This window comes from Rhamphochromis longiceps, linkage group LG10 (genome assembly GCF_057381845.1).
Source record: "Rhamphochromis longiceps isolate RC_006_pf linkage group LG10, R_longiceps_female_GT1.1, whole genome shotgun sequence".
Classification (NCBI taxonomy): Eukaryota; Metazoa; Chordata; class Actinopteri; order Cichliformes; family Cichlidae; genus Rhamphochromis; species Rhamphochromis longiceps.
In genome coordinates, this window is record NC_140566.1 from 11533538 (window position 1) to 11559749 (window position 26212).

At 40.1% G+C, this 26212-nt stretch overlaps 2 protein-coding genes across 2 annotated transcripts; one reads left to right on the forward strand and one right to left on the reverse strand.

Moving 5' to 3' along the window:
* The first annotated feature begins 480 nt into the window (after positions 1-480).
* npm1a (nucleophosmin 1a) lies at positions 481-6147 on the forward strand. The gene is made up of 11 exons (XM_085420158.1): positions 481-639; positions 1753-1832; positions 2046-2165; positions 2319-2412; positions 2535-2647; positions 2754-2833; positions 4150-4216; positions 4306-4416; positions 4538-4648; positions 4732-4806; positions 5081-6147. Exons 1-11 carry the CDS (start codon positions 594-596, stop codon positions 5123-5125), a joined length of 942 nt encoding a protein of 313 aa, XP_085276284.1. The 5' UTR covers positions 481-593; the 3' UTR covers positions 5126-6147.
* Positions 6148-7711: 1564 nt separating this feature from the next.
* On the reverse strand, positions 7712-11564 carry LOC146660346 (claudin-7-A-like). The gene is made up of 4 exons (XM_085420159.1): positions 11081-11564; positions 9084-9248; positions 8904-8988; positions 7712-8805 (listed from the first exon to the last, which is right to left on the reverse strand). The coding sequence occupies exons 1-4, from the start codon at positions 11301-11303 to the stop codon at positions 8637-8639; spliced, it is 642 nt and encodes a 213-aa protein (XP_085276285.1). The 5' UTR covers positions 11304-11564; the 3' UTR covers positions 7712-8636.
* Positions 11565-26212: the final 14648 nt, after the last annotated feature.

A 26212-nucleotide genomic window follows, 5' to 3' on the forward strand; every position in this document is an offset into this window, starting at 1 on the left:
GTTGAGTGGCTTAACAAATAAAAAAATACTTTTTAATACTTTATTATTGTAGTGTCTTTCCATTACAGTATAAAACACCTTGTTGTTGCTGTGATTTGGCATTACATAAATAAAATTGACAACAATACAAGAAAGGCTGGCTACTTGGAAGTAAACTGTAAAGAAATAAGGAAGAGCTCGAGACTTTTTCACACTGCTGACACCTGCAGACAGATTTTCAGTGACAGAAGAACATAATAGGTTTGATGGGATCGTAAAATTAAAGGTTTATGTAAAGAAAACATCTTAAATGACTGTAGTATGCATGGGGAAATAAATGAAGGACTATAGTGTTGAGACGTATTTCAAAATGACCGTAATTCCTAACAGTCAATGCGCGTTTACACTTTTCCAACACAAACAATGGAGCTAGCTTTAAGACGCTCTGTGCAGCGGTCCTGTAGGTGGCGGTGTGGGCTGATTTTTTCGCTCCGTGCCTCATTGAGAAAAGAAGAAGAGCGGGAGCGCTGTAGCACCTTAGTTAGTGGCTGCTGGTACCATTTGGTTATTCTTCTACAGCATATAAGGAGTTTGTCAGCGTCCTCGTCTCAAACATGAACGGGCTAGATGAACCAATGGCGCCACAAACGTTCCTTTACGGTGAGAGCACAACTTTGTTTTATGTGTGACTTGAGGTTGTTTTATATTCTGTGTTCTCGTGTTTTTTGGCATTAGCAACAGAAATAATGACACGTAGCATGCTTAGCTACACGTGCCTTGTTCCAGACGAAGACAGTGGACCTGTTTGCATTTAAAACATTTAAAATGTCTTGTGGTGTTGGTTGTTATGAGTCGTGGCAGGAGGTTGAATGAGTCTTGCTGAGCTGCTGTGCTTCAGACCACTCTGCCACACACGTGCTTGGTTATCAACATGGCGGCCCCAGTGATTTATTAACGGAGTTGATATCTGATCAGTTTCTTTAAACAAAGAGTTAGCGCTGCTGTTCTACTGAAGCACCTGCTTTTTTTTTTTTTTTTTTTTTTTTTTTTTTAGATGAACTGTCCATTTGAAGCTCTTAGAGCTGACAGTTTTCTGCTGGCCGGGGAAATTGGTCTCAACGTGGCTTCAAACACACGCGGACCGCGTTGACCTCCCCACCGCTCCTCCTGCGACTGCATTTTAAGCCACCCCAGATCTTAAAGAGTGTTTCTATTCTTCATCTGTCGTTCTGCTCCCCTTACTAACTAAAATTTAACCTCTTCTTTTAGGGTGGATACTTCAGACATCGTTTAAACAGCAGATACGGTCACAGTGTACTGTTTTAATGTTGCAAATTCTGAGGTGGTTCTAAAAGAGCAAGAGCTAAATATCTTTTTCACACACAGAAACTAAGCCAAATCGTTCTAATTTGATAATAGACTGTCTCCAGTTTGGTGATGCTTATCCAAAGCTCTGCAATTGGCTTTTAACCAAGGTTAATTGACATGTCATACCTGTAGAGGATGCATATTGGAATATTAACATGGCACGTGTCTTTTGCTAGGTGTTTCAGAACTTTAGCATAAGTTTAGATGACGTGATTTTCACTTCTTCCCCTTCTTCATTTGAGGGGAATTCCTGCTGTTGCCATGTGGCAATGTTCACCCCTTGTTCTGTAGGGCTCCCTCTTGTGTGCACCTTATATGTAGCGCTTTACACCTAAGTGATTGGTTCTACTCATTTTCTACTTTTGTATTCTTTTAAAATTAATTTTATTTTAATCTCTTCATCAGGGTGTGTGCTGGAAGCTGGAAAGGAAGTGGTCTTCAATCCTGACGACGATGACTTGGAGCATCAGTTGGATCTGAGGATGGTGAGTGTCTTTCATGCAGTTTGTTCATCCCTGTATACTTGAAGCTGTTACGACACAGTGTACGAAATGTCATTGTCACACACTGAGCACATTGCTTGTGGTTGTGTGAGAAGGATGCAGCCAAGTGGTACAGTGAATACCAAATCGTTGGTTAACATTTTCAGTTTGAAATTTTCCACCACCAAAACATCAAATGTTCTGTTGTGTCTTTAGGTGTGTGTGGACCCCAGCACAAAAGATGAACTTCATATGGTGGAGGTAGAAGGGCAGGACGCAGAGGGTCAGAAGGTCAAGGCAGTTCTGGTTTCACTTAAGCCCTCTACCTTGCCAAGTGTAAGTAAACGTTCTGCTTGAAAACACACCTTGGCGACCAAATAATTTTATGCTTTATTCTTCCTTAGCCTCACTGAGGGGCTTCTGTGCTGCCTCAGGAAAAACCGCTGTATAGTTTTGCAGCAGCTGGCTTATTTGTGTGTTTTGCTGCAGGCATGTCTTGGCGGCTACACAATCACGCCCCCAGCAGTTTTTCGCCTGAAGGCAGGTTCTGGTCCGATCCATATCAGTGGACAGCACCTTGTCAGTGAGTATTCATAATTCGGAGAATGTGGCGAAAACCCTCACACAATCAAGACTCCTCATAGCACAGCAGACGGAGTAGTTTTTTTTTAATTATTATAAATTCCTTGTAAATTGCCCCCGCAGTGATGGATGCAGATCAGTCTTTTGATGAAGACGATGAGGATGACGATGAAGAGGAGGAGGATGTCATAACATCAAAGAAAAGGCCTGCCACTTCCCCTGCTGCAAAGTCTCAGGTTTGTTTGTTTTTGTTTTGTTTTTTGTTTTTTTTAAATTGGTTTTAGTATAAAGTGTAAACTTGTCACTGTAAAACGCATGACTGACTTTTAATCTCATACACAGAAAAAGATGAAAATGGAGGTGGAGGAGGAAGATGATGATGAGGAAGATGACGATGAGGACGATGAAGATGAGGAGGATGAGTGAGTGTCTGACCACACAAATGCTGTGAAGTCTTTAAGTTGCAGTCCTCATGCGAACAGATGGTAGCTTTACATCTTTCCTCCTTCTGCCTCTTGGAGAGCCGATGACTGTAGGCGATCAGTTGTTAAAGATGGCCAGCTCTGGGCAAAGCGTTATTTCATATTTGCGTCACTGCATTGCTGGTAAAAGAACATACCTCTGCTCATCTTGCTGCCAGCATGTGTAGCGGGCTTTTGTTGAAAATGACCCTTTTTTTTTTTTTTTTTCCCCCAACCAACTCAAATTGTGAAAATAAAATTCATAGCAAAGGTCAGATGGCTTTTGAACACTTGTTCTGTCATGTTTTATAAGAGCTCATTTGTTACTTGCTAATAGCGTGGAAATAATGCTTAATGGAGGTTGCTTCCTAACATGATAAAAGCAAAACTTGTAGGAAACCATCTAAAAACTGGTTATATTTGTAGCCATGACAGTGTGCATAGTAGTTACTGTTATTTTGAAACTAGGGAAAAAGTTTTCTGGTCCATGTCAGACTTTTCAAAACCAAACCATGTTCATGCTACAGAGGCCCTTCGTAAGGCTGTGTGATATGACCAAAATCTCATATCCCGATATAAGACATTTATCGTCCTGACAACAATATCACAAAAATTCTACTTTTTCTGTAAATTCTGTGATTCTCGGGCAACTTGACTTGCAAGAAATGTTTTCAGCTGGGTGTCATATACCTGGAGTTGAGTGTTAGATAAGTTGAAATGGCCACAATTTTCTTGAGTATTTATTACACATTGTGCTACAGGGAAAAGCCTGTTCTAAGGTTTGTTTGTTTTTTAGCAACTGACAGCTTTTTAGCTTCTCGGCCGTAAACACTGCATACTATTTCACGGGATTCTGTTTATTTTGAAAAATCTCAACAGGATATTCACCTTCATTGTGAAAGGTTTATGTGGGGGGGGGGGAACAAGCGGATGTTGGAGCAATCGTGGTTGCTAACAACAACGCATAAAAGCAGTCGCTTATCCGTCCATAGTGTGGTTATTTTAATGTAAGAGAATATATAGAAGTTTTCATATCATCATCCGATATCGTTATATCGAACAGCCCACTCCCTCACTCCTCCCTCCAGTAAATGGCTACAGTGCCTTATGACTTGTGTTCATCTTAAGTTGCATTTCTCTACTGGGATGGTGAGGACAACAGTTTGGAGCACTGTTGCTTTTAATTAAGCTTTGACCTTGCTGCAGGCAAGAGGTCAATTTGAGGAAAAAAAAAAAAAGTTGAACTGCTATTGCTTTAATCTTTCTCATTTCTTCAGGGATGATGATGAGGCTGATGACGACGAGGACAACGAGGAGAGCATGGAAGAAGAATCTCCCGTTAAGGCAAGCAGATATCCTTATCGCGGAGTTTTAAATTGAAGCTTAATTTACACATGCTCACTCTGCAACTGACAGCTGCCCATTTGTTACAGGCCAAGGCAGCTCCAGCCAAATCTATACCATCCAAACAGACGCCATCCAAACCCAAAGCACCTGCACAGAATGGCAAGAGTTCAAAACCGAACACTCCAGCCAAAAACCAGGTAACAATCGTTTACATGAGCAAGAATGGCGAGCAAAGGCAAATATATTAAAAAAATTAAATTCAACACTTCTAATGTCTAGACTTTAATTTATTTGTATTTATTTTTTTGCCCAATGTAGGAAAAGACACCTAAAGGAAAAGGTGACAAGTCTCCCAAAACCCCACCAACTCCTAAAGGACCTTTGAGTGTGCCAGAGATCAAAGCCAAGATGATGGAGGCAGTGAAAAAGGTTTGTTCTTGGATGTCCTTTGAATCTGTTTGGCATGATTAAAATTGCAAATTGATTACATTTGTTTATATTTTTCCTAATAGGGAGTAACGTTACCTAAAGCCCAGCCCAAGTTTGAGAACTTTGTGAAACATGGTCACAAGGTCACAGAGCCCAAGGTATACAACAAATTTCTATTGCCTGCTATTATAACATTTTTACTTTCTTAGATTATTGTGAAAATGTAGCTACTGGCTGTAATTTGATTTAAATGGAGGTGGTGTACTGGCATTTATTTGTCATGCCACTAGGGGGCATCAAAGTCCAAATATTCCAATCATAAGTAAGGAGGAAGTTGTGTTGCAGTAAATGAGAGACCATGTTGCATGAACCTGCTCTGTTTTTGACAACAATTTAAGTCAGCTGTTTATATATGGGTTTTTTTCTCCTCAGGTCATTGCAGAGCTGTGGAAGTGGAGGCAGGCATTGAAGGAATAACAGACGTTGCAGTTTTATCTATTTTTATAACTTGTTTATGCCCTTAGCACCTCTTAAACCCTCTGAAGCCAAACTGAGTGCCTCACACTTGTCCTTAAATCGCTCTTTACGTATAGGCCACTTCAATTTGCCCTCCTGGATGAAGAGATTGGAGAGGTAGTGAGGGGCGGTAGCTGTGCAGTACTGGTGCATAGTCCACCTCCATCACCCTTTTGTAAGAGCACAGGGCTTAGGTTTTTTTGTTTTTGGGGTTGTTGGTGGGGTTTTTTTTTTTTTTTTTTGTTTGTTTTTTGTTTTGTTTTTTTTAATAAATCCTTGCATTGTTTTAAACTTATAATTTCTGGCACCAGATAGTGGAGAATGTTATGTTGTTTCTTCATCTTATTTTTTTTTTTTCTCTCCCCACTTTAAGTTTGATATACTCTTATTAAGAAACAGTTAAAACACACCTATTACACAATTTAAAAACAAATACACGCTTCACCAGGGATCTAATACTGAAAATACTCTGAAGTTTGTTTGGTTTAGTATAATTAAGAACAGGAACACGTGTCACTCTTTCTAGAACATTGTCGTTTCTTTATTATAATTTTAGATTTGTTGCATCATAATCCTGTGACAGCGATTTCTCTCCCTTCAAAATGTGTTGGAGATGTATTTTTACCGTCCAAGGGGGAAAACGATTCAGCCAATCTGTTTGGGCAACGAACCTAGAAGTGGAGTAATAACACATTTCAGCTCTGTGAAACCGTTTGCTCTGTGTTGCCATGCCTACTGACAGCCCAGCGGCCAAAGGTTACATGCTCAGTAACTGTATGTGTGAGTTAATTTGCAAATGAATTGTTTAATGTTTCATAGAAATTTCTACTGGTATCAAGTTTGAAGATGCAGTTTGACCAACTGTGGTTATTCTGTTCTCAGTGCATGAGGCCTGTTAAAACACAAGACCATTCCATGCTGTCAAGTTTTTACGACTTTTCAACAGACTGTCCCTCAATTGATAAAATAAAATAATAAATGTGTATCTTTGTTATTGTTTGTTTAAAATTAGGTTTCTGAGTTATTACAACATTCCTCTTGGTGTTTCATTGACAGAAGCGATGAGACTGGCAAACAACAAAATCAAGTGTTTCCATGTGACCTTTGAACACATAACTTTTTATAGGCGTTTTGTCATCTGACAAAGGAACCATTTTACAGAAATGCAGATGGGCTATAAAGTTCTCTTTGTAATGCTGTTAAATGCCAAGGCCACTTTAGTGTACACTGGCCACGTTTCTAAGCAAGATCCTTTTGATTTTGTTTGATCAAACCACTATAAAGAACCCCTCTGGTGTCAGCACATTTTACTCAAATATTCAGATGTGCTGCAGCAACCTGCAAATGGCTTACCATGTGAATGATTGTGCCGCTTGAAAGGGAACCTTCACCCCCACATTAAGTGTACATATTTTACTGGTTATTTAGATTCTTCGTATAAGCTGCCTGTTATGGGAAATGTTAAGCATCTGCCTTCCCTTGATTATAATGGAAATAATTGGTACAGGATGTGGTGTTTTGTTTTGGGTTTTTTTTAAGGAAAAACTGCAGTTTCATGCAGTAAGTACCTCTTTGCTGAACCACACCTGCCAACTCACACTGCAGAGGGAAGTGTGACAATGGGCTTGTGGTCATGCTTTAAACACTGATGGCTTCCCTCTCTTCTGGTGTGTGGATGTAGTTTAGTAGAAGTACAGTTAATGTTGTTTTATAACAAGGTTTATAGATTTATTTTTTTTTACATTTTGAGTCCCACAAGGTTGATCCTGATGTATTAAAGAAAGGGTACACATGCCTATGCCCAAACAATGCAGGTGGATAAATAGCTCTGTGAGGTGAACTGTTCCTATAACACGAGAAGCCTCGTGCAAGAGACCCTGTTTATTTAATAAGTATTCTGTATCAATGTGGCTTTCTATTACGTGTATAGTAAAAATCCCTTCAATTCAGCGAGGTACGTTTCTGATTAGCAGTGCTATCTGGCTGTTTAGAGTAGGGGATGTATGGTGTTCAGAATTTAGACAAATGTTTTTCAACTTTAAAAACAAAATGGATTCCACATGAACACCACTGTTATATATGACAATAAACCAAAAGCAATTGAATTGAATCTTACAGGACAAGACAATAGATGTTTCTTTTTTTGAGGGTGAGGGACACTGGCAGAGAGGCGTTAAAGGCAAGACACTACAGCCTCATAAACGGCGAGGAGGATATAGATATAGATATAGATAGCTATATATAGAGAGATATATAGAGAGAGATACACACCACTAGGTGGCATTAAAGGCAAAGCAAAGCAGCCAGCTAAATGATGTGTGAAGGAAGGAAGATGGCTTTCCTTTAGAAGGAGAACTGTGTGGCCTTCATGATTTCAGCCTCCTCAATAAGAAATTTATCTGCAATTGGAGTCTGATATGTCTGCACTGCAATACTCCATATTTTCATTGTCTTCATTTTGAGATGGCGCAAATCTAAAAGCCAGAAATTCTTTCCATTTTTAAATGCACAACACAAATTTACAAATAAAAAACAAAACAAAAAAAATCTTTTTTAAAAACTGAAAATTTATTGTATGCAACAGATATTGTGACAAAACAAAACAACAGTAATCAAGACAGAAAGTCAAAGACAAGGTCACAACATTTCTCAGCAAAACACTAGAAATTTAGAAAAATCCGTATTTGTAGTTCCAAATTCACTCCTGCAAATGATTAAAAAAAACAAAACAAACTATAATGGTTTGTGGTTGTATGATTTGTGTGTTTACACAGGGGAAACAAAATATTGGTAGCACAGAGCTTCTCATCTTGGATGGCAGGTTAAATATTATGCATTCAGTCCTCACACATGTTTTTTTGTTTTGGGGGGGGGGGGGGGGCGGGATTTGTTGCCCAATTGTTGACATAGCTGGCAACTTGACCCACTATGCTCCCTCATGTGTTATGGCACTCTGATGGCAGCAGCAAGATAACACAGCCACATGCCAGAATTTAGTTGTTTTTTTTTTTTTTTTGGGGGGGGGGGGAGAGATTTGCTTACAACTGGCGCGCCCCAAAGCTCTTCAGACACCAAAGTGCATTGCAGAGGTTCACTGAACCAAACCTGTAACTGATCTAAAGGGTCTACTGCCAGTGTCACAGTACAGCATTTTGGCAGAATGAGGCAGGACTGACATAGTACGTGGGTGGTGGTGTGGTGTACATTAGATAAGCACGCGAGCAGTAGGTACAGATCCAGACAAAACAAAGCCAATAATCTTGGTCTCAGGTAAACAGCCATCATTTAAAATATTTTACTGAATTTAATAAAATAGAGTAACATCACAGGTTAGTACTGGTGAAACTAAAATACAAAATAAAAAGTGAGGTCTCCACCTCCTGCGATACATCTCTGCAATGCTTCAATCTCTTAGTTGGACGAGTGTAAATGTTAAAGTGTTCCTTCAGCCTCAAACCAGGAACGTTCCTGTTCATACATAATCCTTGTTGCTACCACTGGATCTGGGGTTGGAGATGGGATACTTTGGTCCACTTTGACGCCCTTTGCTTTTTGAACAGCTTGCTGCCAGAATGCCGCCTCCCACAACGGTCAGGAACGCACCAGCCCAGGCAATGAAGATGGCAGCACCGAACTCATACCTAGAAAAAAAAGTTAGTCAGTCAAACAGATGAACTATGCCAAGATGACTCGATATTCAGAGTACACAAAGGTCAGTTTGAGATCGTAATGTACATACTTAGTGTTGACAGGGGTGAAAGGGTTGTAGAAGGCCCGGATGATGTCATTCGCATACCAAGAGCAGGCAACAATGGCACACAAAGCTGTGGCAGAATACACAACAACATTATTCACTCTGTTAACCTTTTAAAAATAAATAAATAAAAATTAAAGACAACCAAGTCAGATTGCTCTTTACCTCCAATCAAGATAATAATTCCACCACCCATTGCAGTGCGGGACTTGCGCACTTTGTCATCTCCGCCACAGTTGGTACACTTCATCCCCATGCAAGCTACACCCAGACCAGCCAGCGTTACAATAATGCTCACAATCATGAGGGCGCGGGTTGCCTGAAGAGCACCTGGTTTAAAAAAAAACAAAAAAAAAAAAACACAAGGGCCAGGGTTAAACCATCAGTTAATGTGACAAACATGAAGCACTCTGTAATATGTTACATGGATTACAAGGGTGTGGTGACAGGCTGTAGGATTTACTACCGTGAATCTAAAAGGAGGTAAAAAGAAAACAGTAAGCAAAACAGCAGCATTTTCCTGCAGCAATTTATTGGTAACTATACTAAGCTGTCACTTATATTTGCAGACTTATGTGTTTAGATTTTCTATGTGGAAGAAGGTGGTGGAAATACAGACACAAACACACAACAGAGAGACCTGTCTCTTGTGTCTCACTGCCACTCCCTATAACAACGACACATAGAAACTGGCTCTACCCGGAAGTCTAACAAAGCTCGAGGGGGAGGGGTTGGGGGGTTGGGAGCCTGGCAGTACATGCATGAGAGTCTGAAACAGGTCTAACCAGGTTTCAGGTTTCATTTCAGGAAGACGCTCCCAACCTTAGGCACTAACAGATCACATTTTAAAGCAGGTGCACACTTTTTTTTTTTTTTAAATAAACAAACCCACACCATCTGACAGAATCTGGGTTTCACTAAAAATCAGACAACGAGCTCAGAAACGACTTGTTCGCACTTCTGAATTCGTGTTTTTCCTTCCCCAGTTTTGGTATCCATTGTTGGTAAAGAAATTTCAAGCATCCATTTCTGAACAACAGGCCATTATTTACTCACTTGCTCCATATCTAACCACCAGGTTTAATCACACAGTACTTATCAGAGTTGGATTGGGTTCATGTTTGAAGAGGTGATACGGCACTGCCGCAGATATTGTAATCAAATGTTTTGACAAATAACCCAAAAAAAAAAAAAAAAAAAAAAAAAAGCCCTGATACAGATGGGTTTGTGTTTGTTCATTGAAACAAATGGTCTATGAACCATCAAGTGAATTAGCTATTCACAACTACAAGTTATGTGATCTGTCCCACAGTGACTTTCAGGCAGTTTGACCCCAGGGCACAGCTTCGATCAGCTAAATTTGAAGCACGGGAAATAAAGCTGCCCTGCTACTATTAACCTACTTTTGCCACTGATTTATAATAAGAGATAAGAGCCATAAAGATGGTTGGAATACGACAGGAAGAACTCTTTGGTCAACAAGAATGACCTAGACTTTACAGCTCCATCACCCAACTACACTTTTTTTGCTTTTCCCCTGGAATATAGTCGAAAAGGAGCTGCCATTCGGTGTTTGTTAGAAACATTTGTGGCTCTGCTCTATAGAGAAAGGTTTTGCATATGGCCTTCAGACATAGATGAGTAAATGGTGTCAAATAAACTCCCACACGGAAAGGTAAGCTCCACATGTGGGTGGGTGGGGTTCTCTATCATACAATGGTTTATAGGTAATCATTGCCAAGGTGTGCACAGACATTCCCTTGTGTAAAATAGAAGATAAGTTTAAACATTTGGCCCGTTAAAAGCCTTTATGAACCTGAGCTGCTCTGCGCAGGTGTAGCCTTCCTCGGTGGTTTAAACAGGAAAATTAAAGAACGAGTGATTAAACCGGTTAGACCAGTTCTAGGAAACCAAGAACCAAGCTACAGACTGCGCCAAAAAGTTAACAGAAAGATTTAAAGTAGGCACAATCTGCAAGTCACTTCCTACCAGACATTAAAATTTCCTCTTCTATCTTAGGAACAATGACAGTACAACAAGTTGCCGCAGTATTCACAGTAAGCCGGAGCCTGCCGTTAAACTTTTAAACTATTTGGCCCATTACAGAGAGAAATTATGTGGACGCTCGTACTTATTTAAAAGCCATCAACCGTGTTACTTACTGTTGAGCTGCAGGATGGAGTCGTACACTTTACACTGCATTTGACCTGTGCTCTGGAACGCACAGGACATCCACAGTCCTTCGTACATGGAGATCGCAGTGATGATGTTGTCCCCGACGTAGGCAGACATCTTCCACTGGGGCATAATTGTACCAACTACGAGTCCAATCACGCCCAGAAGAGCCAGGGCGAATCCCAGAATCTGAAGACCCGAGTTAGCCATTTCTACTTCTTCTCCGACTTGACTTTGAAACAACAAAGGACGCTGTTCACCTGTTCAGGTACTCCTCAAGACACAGACTTCTCTCTTCTTTAAAAAAAACAAGTCTGCTTCCTTGCGAGAAAAAAAACTGGCTCGTCTTTTGCTATCTAGGCACGTTTTCCTTAGCTTTAAAAAATAAAGTTAGCAAACAACAGCTATATGATTTCTCGACGATTCCTCACGCACCTGCTTGGCTGCCGCACCTTGAATGGAGAGGGAATAACGGGAGCGAGCTTTTTTAGGCGGTTTCACAGGTGGGCGGGGACGCGCACGTAGTTTCGTCTGCCGTAGCAGCAGACACCTGAAGTTTCATGATGTAAGTGTTTCCTGAACCAGACCACTGCGATGCCACGCATATGCCCATAAATAGTTTATAACAAACTGTACACATTACATATATGTATATTACAACTTCCTGTCCCGCTTTTGACACAGTGATAAGAAATACAGAAAGACAGACGGGGAATTGTTTTACTGCTGTAAAATAGCGAGGTCTTTTAAATTGAACTGTTTCGACAGTCAAAATGAAGATTCTGGATAAATAGTTTTGTATTATTTATAATAAATTAACAATCATAAATTAACACATAATAAAATAATAATAAAAACTTAATTTTATGTTCACCTATATATATATTAAGATATTTTTAAGAAACCTTGACATAGTGAGAATGTGATAAACAACACAGTGCCGCAATTCTTACCACAGAAAGACGCTGAGTAAGCGAAACCAATCAACAGTAACAACCACAACATTTTGCAGCATTTTCAGTTGTACTTTTGTGAACCAGTATTAAAATATTGCTATCCACTGAGCTGTACAGACAGCATCTGTTGGAGACAGATTTTTCTGACCAGAAAGAGTCTGCAGCTTCGGCCTTCTATAACGGGGCCATTCGGTTTTTGTTTTGTTTGTTGATGTTTTTTTTATTATATCTTTATTTGGAATGGACAAGAAAAATCCATCTGCACAGCAGTATATGAATAACATGGGAACAGAGTCCTTCCAGGTTTTTAGATTAAGTCCAGGAGAGCAAATGATAAACACAGTGATCAACAGGTGCATATTATCCTCCACTGGCTATAGGAGAGTTGCTCACATGCTCTCCAGAAGGAGATACACAACACATTATATGGAACTATAAACACGAACTGGGGGGATGCCCATGCTGCTGCCATGGTAAACAAATAAATAAATTAATAAATAAACAATAGTAATATAAGTAAATTAAAAAAAAAGTGAATTAACAATTGTCAGAAATTAGATAAGTAGATTACAAAAATACAAGTAACAGTGAGATCAAGTGAAGTCAGCTCTTGTGGGGGTAATGAATAGGATTCAATTGTTCCAAATTTAGTGGAATTTGGCCTTTTGATTTCTTTACAGATATGACAGTTTTTTCATCCTAAATATCTCTAAAATGATCCCAAACCAGTCATCCAGGGTAGGCTGGACTGGGCTTAACCATCTTCTAGTAATTGTTTTTTTACTTGCCACCAAGAGTAATTGCACCAACTTAATCTCACTCCTACGTTCCAGAAAAGGGACCAGACCCATGTATAAGACCTTAAAATCTAAAGGCATTTGAACGTTAAAGACTGCGCTTAAGGAGGCCTGGACACCCATCCAGAAATATTTTAACTTGGGACAGTCCAAAAAGACATGAAAATGGTTAGCAACAGTCGAGCCGCATTGTCTCCAGCATTGCATATGAGCCCCTTTATATCTCTCCTGATATGGTGTCTTGAAGTATCTAATAATATTCTTCCAGCCATGTTCCTTCCAGCTCATAGAACTGGATGTGGACCACTGGCAGCACCAAACATTTTCCCACTCCCCCATAGAAATAGCAATCCCTGATTCCCTTTTCCATTTATCTTTAGTGTATAAAGTGTTATCCTCGCTGGCACTAGAGAGAGCTTTGTATAGTTTAGAAATGGATTTAGTAGGGTTCATGGTTGTGGCATTTTTCAGGATGAGGAAAAAATGCGACTCAGCATCATTAAAGTCGGACAATTTGCATTCATGATCAATATGTGATCTCAGCTGTAGGTATCTGTGAAAGTCGTATTTTGTCAGGTTGTGGTTGTCCCGCAAGACCTCAAATCTGAGCACAATATTTCTATGAGTAAGAGAGAGGAATGTCGTAAGGCCATAAGATAGCCATGCTTTAAAGTTAGAGTCGTGTCTGTTTGGAATAAAATCTGAGTCGAAAGCAAACCACCTGAAAATTTTTAATATTTTGTGTATCCCAGAAATGTTGATTACCTTCTGCCAAACTTGGAGGGTGTGGGTTAACCAGGGGTTCCCCAACTTTTCCAGCCAACACGTTAGACCCTTATCTGCCATTACAGCTTGTAGAGGGAATCGGTCCAACAGGCTGGACTCCAGTTCCTTCCACTTAGCTGTGTATGTTTTGTTGCACCAATATAAGAGGGGGGTTATTTGAGCGGCATAATAATAATTCCTGAGGCGGGGGAAACCCAATCCTCCCTTTTCCTTGGGGAGCTGGTGGGAGGTATTCTGTTAAGCATTCATATTACTCTTTGCTGTATAAATAGTATTATAAGAATACAAACTGTCTTTCTTTTTTATTAGCCAAAATAAATTTCCAAAGTGGGAAGTGACAGTTACATACCTGGAAGTAATGTGGGAAGTGAAGTTTCATACAAATACCACAGTAACAATAATAAAAAGTTTATACGTTTTGTGTGTGAGTGTTTTTGTTTGATTATTTGTTTTTGAGACACATGGGTAAAACAGTATGATCACAAGCCATGTTAAAATTCACCTTCAAGACTATGAACTTACCTCAGTACTGTAATATTTAAAAATAATTATCAAATAATAAATAATTATTTAATTTTGTACATTCTGTCTTTGGGTATTTATATTCACTACATATGAATATTGCCAAAACCATTGCCACCATCTCTGTTACATAAGTATTTTCCTATCAAGCACGTCTTACTGCTGGAATTATAGACAGAAAAAAAAGTGAAGATCTGGGGAGTAATTCAGGAAGCTTAGACTGAGAGTGTTACTCACCCTGAGGGTGTGCCTTTACCAATTCACAACAACAACATGAGTTGAGATGAGGAAATGCTGGAGATTTTAATGCGAGTTATCAGTCAGAAATTCTAGAAATCCAGTACTTTGATTTGTGTCATCTTCTTTTTTTCCCAATAACTGGATTTTCATATTATTTAAATGTGTACCTTGCTGAGAAATCTGAATTTTGATTACATAGATATAATCAATCAATATATATTTGATATAGAAAGAATGAAAAATAGGGCTCTCTTTCTCTTTTGACTTTTTTCTGTTTGCCAACTGTGTGGTAACAGTGGGCGCCAACTCAATCAGCAGTCAAACAGGTTTTGTTAAGGATCTGCTGGAGTTGATGGAAAGCATAAAATTGTACATTCAAATGCAATTTCCACCTACAAGTAAATCCGATAAGGCTAGGCACGTGGACTTCTTATTCCTGCTTTTGCGCCGGTGTGTAACATCTTAACAAAAAGTAAATTGTAGAGCAGAGGTGTTCTACTATGAAACCGAGACTTTTCACTTTAAATCTGATGTCACCACTGTGAGTCATCATACAGAAAGTAAACGATAAATATTTTTGATTTGTCTCTTGAGTTTTGGTCAGTCACATGACTCATTCGGCGCGGATGGCAGCAAACGGAACAACTAAAATGTTTTTATTTTGCTTCACAGGGCGTGTCCTTTCATCGGAAGTTTCGGGAGGATTGCCGGTAGATCTCTTATCTGTTGTTGGACAGATATGTTAAACTTTCAATTTATCCATTACATTTTAGTTAACCCGCCGTAAACGTAGCCACGTGCCCCAAGTTCTGTGACTGTGAACTACGTCATTGGGGGGGGGGGGGGCACATGATTAAAGCCATCGCCTGACAAGCTCCCCTCCCCCACAACTCCATCTCAAATTGTTAGTTGGTTGAGCCTAAACAACAGGCCATTTCCTCCTGTCGTTCGAAGATTTGAAAAGGTGAAGCTGGATGGAAGCCAGGGGTTTGAACAGGTTAGCTAATAAAAGAAAAACAAGCAAAGGGAGGGTGTGTTGCTTAAAAAGATTTAAATAGGTACTGTTTTTAAAAAGCGGAAAAGTGAGTAACAACAGCGGAGGGACTGTGTATAACGAGTTTGGTAATTATTAGCAAATTGCACCAACCAGACAAGCAATCTGTCAAGTCAGTGGAAGCAGCTAGTTTTTATATATCCCAGTATGACACATCATTTGCCTTTCAAAAACAAAAACCACACATACTCAAAAACGAAAGCAAAACTATGCAAGGGAACTTCATCTGATTCAAAGTGATTTTATTTCTATGGAACATTTTACAAAAGCTCAGTGTCGAGCATGTTAAAAACACAAAATTGAACGGATGAAAGAAATAATAGGTTCATGTCTTTTAATCTGTATTTGCTCTACACGCTGAATTCTATGAATTGTGTCGATGGCCTTCAGACCTTTGGCTATACTTAAAAAAAAAAATCTCCCAATACCAGAAAGCAAGCAAGCAAACAAACACTAATTGGCTGAATGACCATAAAACTGACTAAAATCGATCTTGGCACTGCAGTCAAGCTTTTACCAACGTAGTGCTTACCACTCTTCTTCAACTGCTTGTTTTCACAGCTCACCCCAAACAGTTTAACACGGTTAACTGAAGTTAAAGCAGTAGGTGTAGATTTCAGACACCGGACACCATGTTATAAACCTCCATTCGACTGCTCCCTTCAGCTGAACATCTTTTTTATTCTTTTGTGTTCATGAGAACGAGAAATTAGCAAAAGGCTTATTTAGAAAAACAAACAAAACAAACTACTATAACATGTATTCAGCTGTTGTAATGCTTCTATCTCTAGGGTATGTGACTGGGCTTAAACACAATCCTAGCCTCTGGGGAGCATTGCGTCAGGAATTGCATCTGGTTTAAAAATTCAAATATACAGAACCATCTACTGCAACAGACAGCAGTCCACTTTTTTGAGAAACAAAAGAGCAACCCCCAAAAAAATTTTTTAATGGATTTGTCGCCGTCATAACATGAAATCAAAGAAGCCTTATATAGAAAAAAATGCTATAACATTGCAGTCAGCAGTTGTATAGACTCTCCTCTGCTGTGCACTCAAATGAAAAAAGAGGACAATATTTTCAAAAAGAGAATATTGTGCACTTCCACTCTTCAACTCCTCAATAGCACAGCTGAAATGTGCTTGAGTCCTAAAAATCATCAGAAACACAGCTGAATAAAAACCCTGAACATATAAAATCCTGTGGTTTATACATTAATTCATTAAAAGGTGACTCAATGTGCATTTAAGCAGATTACTTCCTCAAGCCAAGGACACAGAAGTACCACGATATCACACAATTGTCATATCTCTCAATCTGAAACAGGAAAGAGGACCACAGACTGTTGATAGACGTAAGCAGGATCAACAGGGCATTATACTCTCTACTGACAATGAGCCAAATGTTGCAAAACTGATTGGACGGCGCAAATAGATATTGACCCAAACCGCACCGCTAAAGCAGCCCAAGAGATGGTCAAGTGTGGGATGTGATATTCTTCAATGGTCAAGTCAGTCACCTGATCTCAATCCAACAGGTGATTTTGAGTTATTAAATACTAAAGTTAGATCTGCACCCGCACTGAAGCAGTAATTCAAGGTGGCTGCAGTAAAGTGAAGAAGTCTCAAGTGAATATTTGGTTATGATTTAAAAGAAATTAACATCTGTAAAATTATGTTAGGTTGTGGGGACTATGTATAAAAATAGCTGTACTTCCTAAACAGTTGATCCAATTTTTCTTATCAATCACACCTTTATTGTTTGGTTTATAATCCACATTACTGACCTCACGATACATACAAACTAACCAAACAAGTTTTTGTAGTTTAGTTCATTTTATAGAGCAACGTAAGGAAATAACTCACTGGAACTCTTTAAAATGAAACAAAACCTTTGAAATTTTAACATAGTTTCAAAAATTCTCTAATCACAGATTTTATAGTTTGCATGAAACCTCAGCATATCACGTAGGACTTTTCCTCATACAGTTATGACTCACCTGAGGTCTTTTTTCCCAGAATTGTTCTTTATGATTCTTGGAAGCAGGATAAAGGACATAAGGTTACACAGGGGTGAAACAAACAGACATGTGAAGTGAAATGCTGCCATCTAATGGTTAAAGCAAATAGAACACAAAGCAGTTCTATACACAGCCATTTTAGCTCACGCTTTTACTAAAACATCCATGAGTATATGATGCTGTTCATATATTTAGAGGAGCTTGAATATTTAAGGACACGGTGTATGTTAGGACTTCTTATATTCATCATTTAAAGTCATTGGGTCACATATATACAGGTAAAACAAATGGACGCAATTTTAATCTTGATGATCACAAACTGTGTTTTATAAGCCTACTTCTTATTTGCTATTTTCTAGCAAACACTATGGGAAAAAAAAGAAAGAGCCAGCAGTCATTCCTGTCCCATAAAGCGGTGGAGAAATCAGCTATGATCTTAAACAAGATAGATACACAGCTGGAATGGCCCCTGCTTTTGCCTTCAGAACTGCCTAAATTTTTCATGGCATAGATTCAACAAGGTGCTGGAATCATTCCTGAGAGATGTACAGCTATGAACATCCTATTCCACCACATCTCAAAAGTGCGCAATTGGTGGCTGTGGAGACCATTTGAGTACAGTGAAATCACTGTCATGCTCAAGAAGCAGTTTGAGATGACATACTCGAAGCAGTCATCAGAAGATTGGTGCGCTGTGGTCATAACAGTACACAGGTAGGCTGTGGAGTTCAAATGATGCTCAAGCTGTAGTAAGGGGCCCAAAGAGAGGAAAGAAAATATCACCACGCCATTACCCCCCCCCCAATGGATCCATGCTTTTATGTTGTTTATGTCAAATTCTGACCCTACAATTACAGTGTCCCAACAGAAATGTAGACTCAACGCAACGTTTTTAAAAATCTTCTATTGTCCAGTTTTGCATTGCAGACTCAGTTTCCTGCTCTAAGCTGACCGGAGTAGTCTTCTGCTGCAATAACCAATCTGCTTCTTCACAGATGGTCTTCTGAATAGCTTGGCTGTAATGAATGGTTGTGGTGGGCGTGGTTTGCGGTGCCGTGCGGACGCACCTGCATGGCAGCCGCAAACACGGGGACCTCTGTCACCTCGCGCAGCTCCTCTGTAAATGCCGCCGCTCCCGGCTGGAGCAGCCACTCGCGCGGCTCCTCTTCCTCCGGCTGGCGCAGACCTTCGCGCTCCTCGTCCGCCGCCTCAAATTGGAGCGGCTCCTCCACCACTCGCGGCAAGAGCAGCCCTTCACCCGGCTGTTCCTCCTCCTCCGGCAGGCGCGGACCCCCCGCGCCCCTCGTCCATCACCTCCGGCTGCCGAGGTTACCGAGGTTACTGTTACCTACTTTTCAGCTTGAAGCAGTGTTGCCATTCTCCTCTGACCTCTAGCAACAACAAGACATTTTCACCCAGAGAACTGCTGCTTACTGGATAGTTTCTGACCATTCTCTATAAACCATAAAGATGGTTGTGTTAGACAATCTCAGTAGATCAGCAATTTCTGAAATGCTCAGACCAATCCATACCATGTTCAAAATCACTGAAATCACCCTTTTGTCCCTTCTGATGATCAGCTTTAACTTCTGCAGTTCATCTTGACCACATCTTAATGCCTAAATTTACATAGTATTTTAAACTTTAGCCAACTATCTAAATTTGGCTGTATTTCGACAGCAGCTGTAAAAGGCTTTACTCGTACCTTTAGAAAATGTTTTTCATTGCCCTCTTACATCTCGGGCATTGGACAACACTTGAGAAGAATGAAGCAGGAACACAGACACTGTGTCTCACTGACATAACTCAACATCTTTGAATATTACTTACTGATATGATTTATATTTAGTTTCTTTCCTCTAAGCAAACTTTTACTAAAATGTTAAATGTTCATTTTTGTTAGAATTAGTTTTTATGACATCTTTTGCTTCATATTTAGAAGTGATGCTAAATAGTAAAGCATGATTTTCATATGCATTCCCATAATGTACATGCAATTCTTTCAAATTTTTCTATCATTTCTCTGCATCCGTTTGATGCTGTGCTGTTGACAGGAAAATCAACGACAGACCATGTGAATTGCGTGCAGTCGGGAGAACATTGGCACTCACTGGGAAAACATAATTAAACGTGGTGCAAGGTTGTGATTTTCCCACGTTTGTTCAAATTTAGCATGTAGATTCCTATAATAGAAACATACACATGCTGAGGGTAATTGGTTCCTCCAGATACCCTGAGAACTATATTTGGTTTAATGCCTTAATCCTTATTTGTTACATTAAGAAATATAAAGCTCCATTCAGTCTGAGCACAGACTGCTCCACTCTGTGTGGGTTTACTGAGAATAATCTTATATAAATGCGCGAGTCATGCTTCCATGAGATTTAAGATGCTCCCATTAAGCAAAAGAAGGATCAGAGGAAGAAAGCGGGCTGTCTGACCCTGACTGAGGTCACATCTCAAAGGGGAACTTGTTGTGACAGACCAGAGTGCACAATAATCTCCTCGATCAGATGCTGCTCAACTTTGGCTCCAGAATATAACTTGTAGTCTAATTATCAAAGTCTGCGAGGCATTAATTTACCACAGTTATCTCTGACAGATTGTAATATGTAACTGACTGCCGGGTCGTGAACGAGAGACGTAATTGCAGCTATTCATCCGTCTGATATGTTTTGGTTAAATAATCTTAGGTCTTTGAAAAGACAGATTGCTTCTTAGTAGATCAGACAGATGTTAGTTTGTTAATTCCCCATCAGAAAAAAAATATGTATGTATGTATGTGTGTACATGATATGTACATTTATTTCTCTTGTTTGCTCTGTCCTTTGGATTTATACTGACAGATTTGACAGCAGGGATGCTGAGGCAAAGAGGAGGGAAAAAAAACAGACATTTTTTTCTTAATATATATCAGGCTGCAGAAACTACAGACATGCCAAAGAGCTGCAAATAACTGACAGACTTTGTTTTGATTTGGTTGTGCTTATCGTCTGAGACACTTGGAGAGTCCAATGCTGAGCAAGGAAGAGACACACAAGAAGACTGGCAGCTGTTGTCTTGAGCTTTCAGATCTTAAACATCATAATGTTTTACTTCAATAACCTCCATGAAAACTCCTTGAATTTGAATGTAGATTATGGCCGTTGGAAACCACAAACAAGATTGTCAATTGGATAAGGGGGCAATTTTGAAGAAAAGTGAAAACTGAGTTGTTCTAGCAAATAATTTTGCCTTCTGACCGCCACTTCTCCACTTCTGACCTCAGAGGTCAAGCTGGAGATTTGGGGCACATTCTGTAACAGTCTGGCAACCTATGCTGTGTTCAGTATAAACAACTGGTCTCCACATATACACACAAAGAAGGAAGAAGGCACAACAATGCTTTAATTTAACTTGTAAGGCTGGAAAGGTGCAATGCCAAGAGGCAGCTCTACAATCCATACCAGTACAGTGTTTTGTCTTCGGGATGCACCTTTGACCACTAATAACTTTTACAGAAAAAGACACATTTGTCAGCACAGTATTCTCATGGGTGATCCACATACAGGCGGACTGCACTGACCGTGTCAGAACATCACTAATACAGAACGGCAAAGCACTCTAAGAAATATAATTTGCACTCAAGAAGTTCAAAGGGACGGTGAGGGCCTTGAGAGCAAATGCATCAACATCTGAAGAGCTTCAAATCAAGATAAGTAAGTGTCCATGCCCCATTTCGTGACATAACAAACTAATATGCTTCTCCTTTTTTTTCTATTAAAACTCACATGAAAGCTGGAATAGCTGCTAAGAGCGCGTTAGCTGTATAACATTTCATATTTGGCATTAATAGGACGCTGGAAAGGAATATTGTTTCGCAGCACACTATTCTTCAAACACTCTCTACTTAGTCGTAAAGCCATCTGGTTGCTGGCCTTTTTCAACTGGTCACCATGAATCAGAATCAGAATCAGAATACTTTATTGATCCCTGGGGGAAATTATTTTTTGTTACAGTGCTCCATTTTAAACCAAAGGAGCTGCCTCTATTCCACCAGCTAGCGTAAGGGTGATTAGTGAAGAGCAATTACAGCGTTGGATTATTTTCCTTCTGGCCCACCAGAATGCCTTTTCTACTTGTGGAGTAAAATGAGAAGATATTTGCTCCTTCTGAATGACAGCTGCAATGGCTGCCAGCAACCAAATACTGGCCTAACTGAATAACGCCTTCTGTTGATTGTTATACTAAAGTAATTTAGGCCTTACCTAAAAGTGAAAGTGTTTCAATGCAGGGGCAATTCTAGGTTAATTCACATTAATGGAATAAGCTGTTTCCAAATGTCATCTACCCTTTTCACATTTGCAAACCTCAATTCAGTGGGATAAACATTACTATGTTACCTTCAAAAGCAACCAAATTAGTTACATTTACAAGAGTCTAACATGTAATTTGAACAAAAGGATTTTATGTTTCTACGGTAGTTAAATCACGTATGATCTGCATGAAATTCAACAACCTAAAACTAGTTAAATTTATTCTTGTTGAACTGAAGATGATCTTAAACAATGACATCTAAGGTAAAGTTTAAGGCCACAGATCGCAAGGACTGGAAGTGCATCGTTGACCAAGCTGGAATCCCTACGGAACCCACAGTGCATATTGGCTTCGTGGACAGCCTACCTTGCTGGCCGCTAGCTAGGGACAAAAAAAAGAGATTCTTGTTGTGATGACATGATATACTCTGGTTTGTAGCCTGGAGTCGCAATATTACAAAGTCATGGACAAGAAAATATTGGGGGTTATTTCAGGCAGAGAAGCATACATACACCATGTGTATGCTATTGCTATTTATTGTGGTTTAACCTGTCAAGGACAACAACATAAAGAAAATTCTGTATCAAATTCACAGCTTTCCAACTTCTTTTAAAGTATGGAGTGGCAGCTTGGTGGCATGGTGGTTAGCACTGTTATATCAGTGCAACAAAGTTCTGAGTTCAAATCCACCAACTGGCCAGGGCCTTTCTGTGTGGAGTTTGCATGTTCTCCTTGTGTCTCTCTGGGTATGTGCAGTTACCCCCCAGGACAAGCAGAAAAGGATAGACAAGTGTGATGGCATTTCTTAAATCCAATAAATTGGAGGGGGGGGAAAGATGCGCATGACAAGCTTTATGTTAACCAGACTCTGATTTGTTGAACACTCCAAAAATAATTCTTTAAATGAACTTAAAATACTCATGGAAAAGATTTCCATGTTAATAAATGCCTTTCTAGTAGCATTATGTACTTTCTTTGGACTAACATAATTTGCATGTGTTGGATCAACTCAATTGAATTAAGCTGAACTCAACTAAAGTAAATATGTTGATTCATCATTAATTAATTAAGTTGGTCACACTCAAGTACATTAAGTTGGAATAACAGAACTGTATAATGCTAAAATAAAGCAATTTAATCACATGGAAATCCTTTCCATTATTTTTTAATGTTCACTCAAATAGTTCTTTTTTGAGTGTAATTTAGATCAATCTAAGTTTGCATGTGTTTTTGAGTTTGCAAGTGTTTTGGATTTTGCAAGTGTTTTGGATTTTGCAAGTGTTTTGGAGCTTGTACGTGTTTTGGAGTTTGCATGTGTTTTTTAGTTTGCAAGTGTTTTGGAGTTTGCATGTGCTTTGGAGTTTGCAAGTGTTTTGGAGTTTGTACGTGCTTTGTCTCTAGGGGCCACCATAGAGAATACATTTATAGTCCACGTCAATGTAATGGCATCCATCCTGTTCAAGCCATGTTTAGAGTGACATGAATCCTGTAAAAACCTGTCATTCATATCAATAGGCTATGTTTACAATGTCCACTGGCTTTTTTTAAGTGTGCTACTGGAAAGCACACTGAGCATCACTGAAATACATGAAAAAAAAAACCTACTTTGTGAAAAATAACTTTTGTTTTTCCAGTTAACTTCACTATTTGGTCCCTCGTTCTTCCTGTTCTTGTGCAACCTGTCCTCTCCCCCCCTCTATCTCCACCCTCCTCATTCAACTAGAAACTAGAAAATGACAAAAATATAATCTTTTTTTTTTTTTTTTTTTTTGCCTGTCCCGTTTGGCTCTTTTGCCATCAGAATTATTGTCTAAAGGCAAAGAAAGATGCCCAACAGATTAACTTTACCAAATTGACCATCCCAGCCTTGCCGTAATGGTCCATTTGATTCACCTTTTATTGTTTATTTTATTTTCACTTGCTGAATACGGGACAGACTTGACTGAGGGAAAGAAGGGGAGAAAGAAAGAGGGAAAGAGAAACAGCTGAGAAGAGGGACGGGGAGAAGGGCAAAAAACAAAAACCAACAGAATGGGCAGAAAAAAAAAAGAAAAAAAATGCATATACTGATCACCTGGATCACCTGTTGAGAAAGAAAAAAGAGAACAAGCAGAAGAGAACAAGAGTAATAGAATAAACAACATCACAATGATATATGGGAATATGACAGTAAATACTAAATATTAAACATTATTGTGCAGCACATAAGATCAACATAACACAGTGTGCTTTGAGGTAGGAGCCAAAAAGGGTGTAGTTTGTGGGTGTGATCACCCGTGTGTACACCTGTGAGCATGGACGCGCTTGTTTTTAAAAGGTTCCTTCATGTAATGACCTGCTAGAGGGTGTGGGGGGGGGGCCACAGCCCCGTCCTCCAGGGCATGAAGCAGGTATGGAGGAGATCAAAACTCCAGACATCCAGAGGCCCCCAGAACACAAGAGACCAAGGAAGACCAACAGAGGGGCAGCCGTGCCACTGTCCCAGAAAGAGCTGAGGAGAGTCCCAGATGAGGGCTCACTCAGCAGCCGCGGAGCAGAAGCCAGGGGGGGTTGCAGTGACGCGCCTGTGAGCTCCACCGGCAGCCAGCTGTGCCTGAGTGACCGAGCCCCAGGCTGAGAGGCCGGGGGCACCCCACCTCCGAAGTGGCCCGAGCGAGCCCCAGGCTCCAGGCGGCCGCCAAGGAGTGAGCCGGTGTGTACCTGGACGCCCATCCCCAGACACAAAGAACCACCAACGCACCGATGTCTGAGGGAGTCCGCCACTGGCAGGGGAAGTGGTGGTGGTGGTGGTGGTGGGGGGGGGAGATAGGCCTCCAAACCTTGGAGGGCCTGAGATGTCCCTAGAGAGGTGGCGTCTGATACCCAACCTGACACAGACATACAGGCACACACAGATACAAACGTCCATTCCCACCCTCATGCTCTCATATGCACTTACTCCACACTCAACCAACGTGGAGACAAACATAAAGAGACGCTGTACACACGATCACACTCCCCAAGCGTACTCTACGAACCGGGTCTAGGTACCCTTGACCCTGGAGGGGGGAACTGCACCCAGACCCAGGTGGTGTTACCCTTTTCCCTGCGGTGGGGAGAGGCAGACCGCCCCGACTCCGCAGCAGCAGGGAGGCCCCACACTCCAGACCGCAGTCGGACGGCCAACTCCTCCTCCTAGCCCCCCCCCCCCCGCTCCAGCAGGCCGCAGAGAACGGGGGTGAGAGAAGACTCCAAACCTCCCTCCACCCGCTCATTGTAGTGTTGATGCATGTGTGTTCTAAGGTGCATTTAAAACCCAGGAGGGCTTGGAGCTACCTGCCAGAGAGCAGCAGGTAAGCGCATAGTCCCTCTTGCTAGACCTCAATGTCTACGTGTATTTAAAATTGAGAGGTGGGCAACGACGTCAGGGGTGAGGTGTACACCCTCAAAAAAAAAAAAAATATATATATATATATATATATAGCAAGTGGGGCGTCCACAATCGACAACAGGACAGCACACTGTTTAGTTATGTGAAATCATCATCGATGAATGTGTGGAAAACAGAAACTACAGCTTTATCATTTTTGGTAAATTTACATGTTACAGTGAATAAAATACATAAACGGATCTGTTTCAGTTTATAGCAATATTTAGACTGAATACAGGCTGCTGTTGGACATGGACAGGTAACATCTTTTTGACTTGCTATCACCAGGATCTGGAGCTGTATTGTAAACAAACACTGAAGCTCAATTTGATCAAAATAGGAATAGAAATGTTTTAACAGACTGAAATAATAACACATTAGCTCCTTGGCTGGCAACTCATGAGATACAAGCAGACCAGTGGATCAGAAGGTTACAATTAGCTAATAACCTTTAGTGATATAAGTAGCTAAAGATTATTAGCTAACTAGCTAGTTAGCTAGCTAACGTAACTAATGTCCCCACATTATCAAAACAGTTTACACTTTTGCTGTATTTCAGTTAAAGTGTGTTTTAAATCTACATCACTGATCTGTGTCATGAAATTACCTCTTCATCTTCTTTCTCCTGCAGCAACCATTAATGGCAAGCCATGCTTTTGTGTGAGTGCACTGCAACATCATGACATCAACAACACTGGACACAAAACCTTTTCATTCGATCCTGTATTGTCCTCAATAGACAAGTTCGGAAAATATAAGATTTGAAAGATTTGAAAATAATTCCAGAAAATGATGCTAAACTATGTTATTATTAGTATAATTAATTTGAGCCAGGACACTTACTTATACTCTTAAGAGAAGAAGAGCAGTTAGCAGGTGGGTTTGATAAGATCTTGCAGTACTGTCAGTTGATTCTGGGTAAGCTAAGTAAGCTTTGATAAAGTAAGGTGGCATATAAAAATCAGCACATGCCTGTTGATACTACACAATTCCAATAACAATCACCCTTTTATGCAGTGATTGCTGCTAATATTTAGCT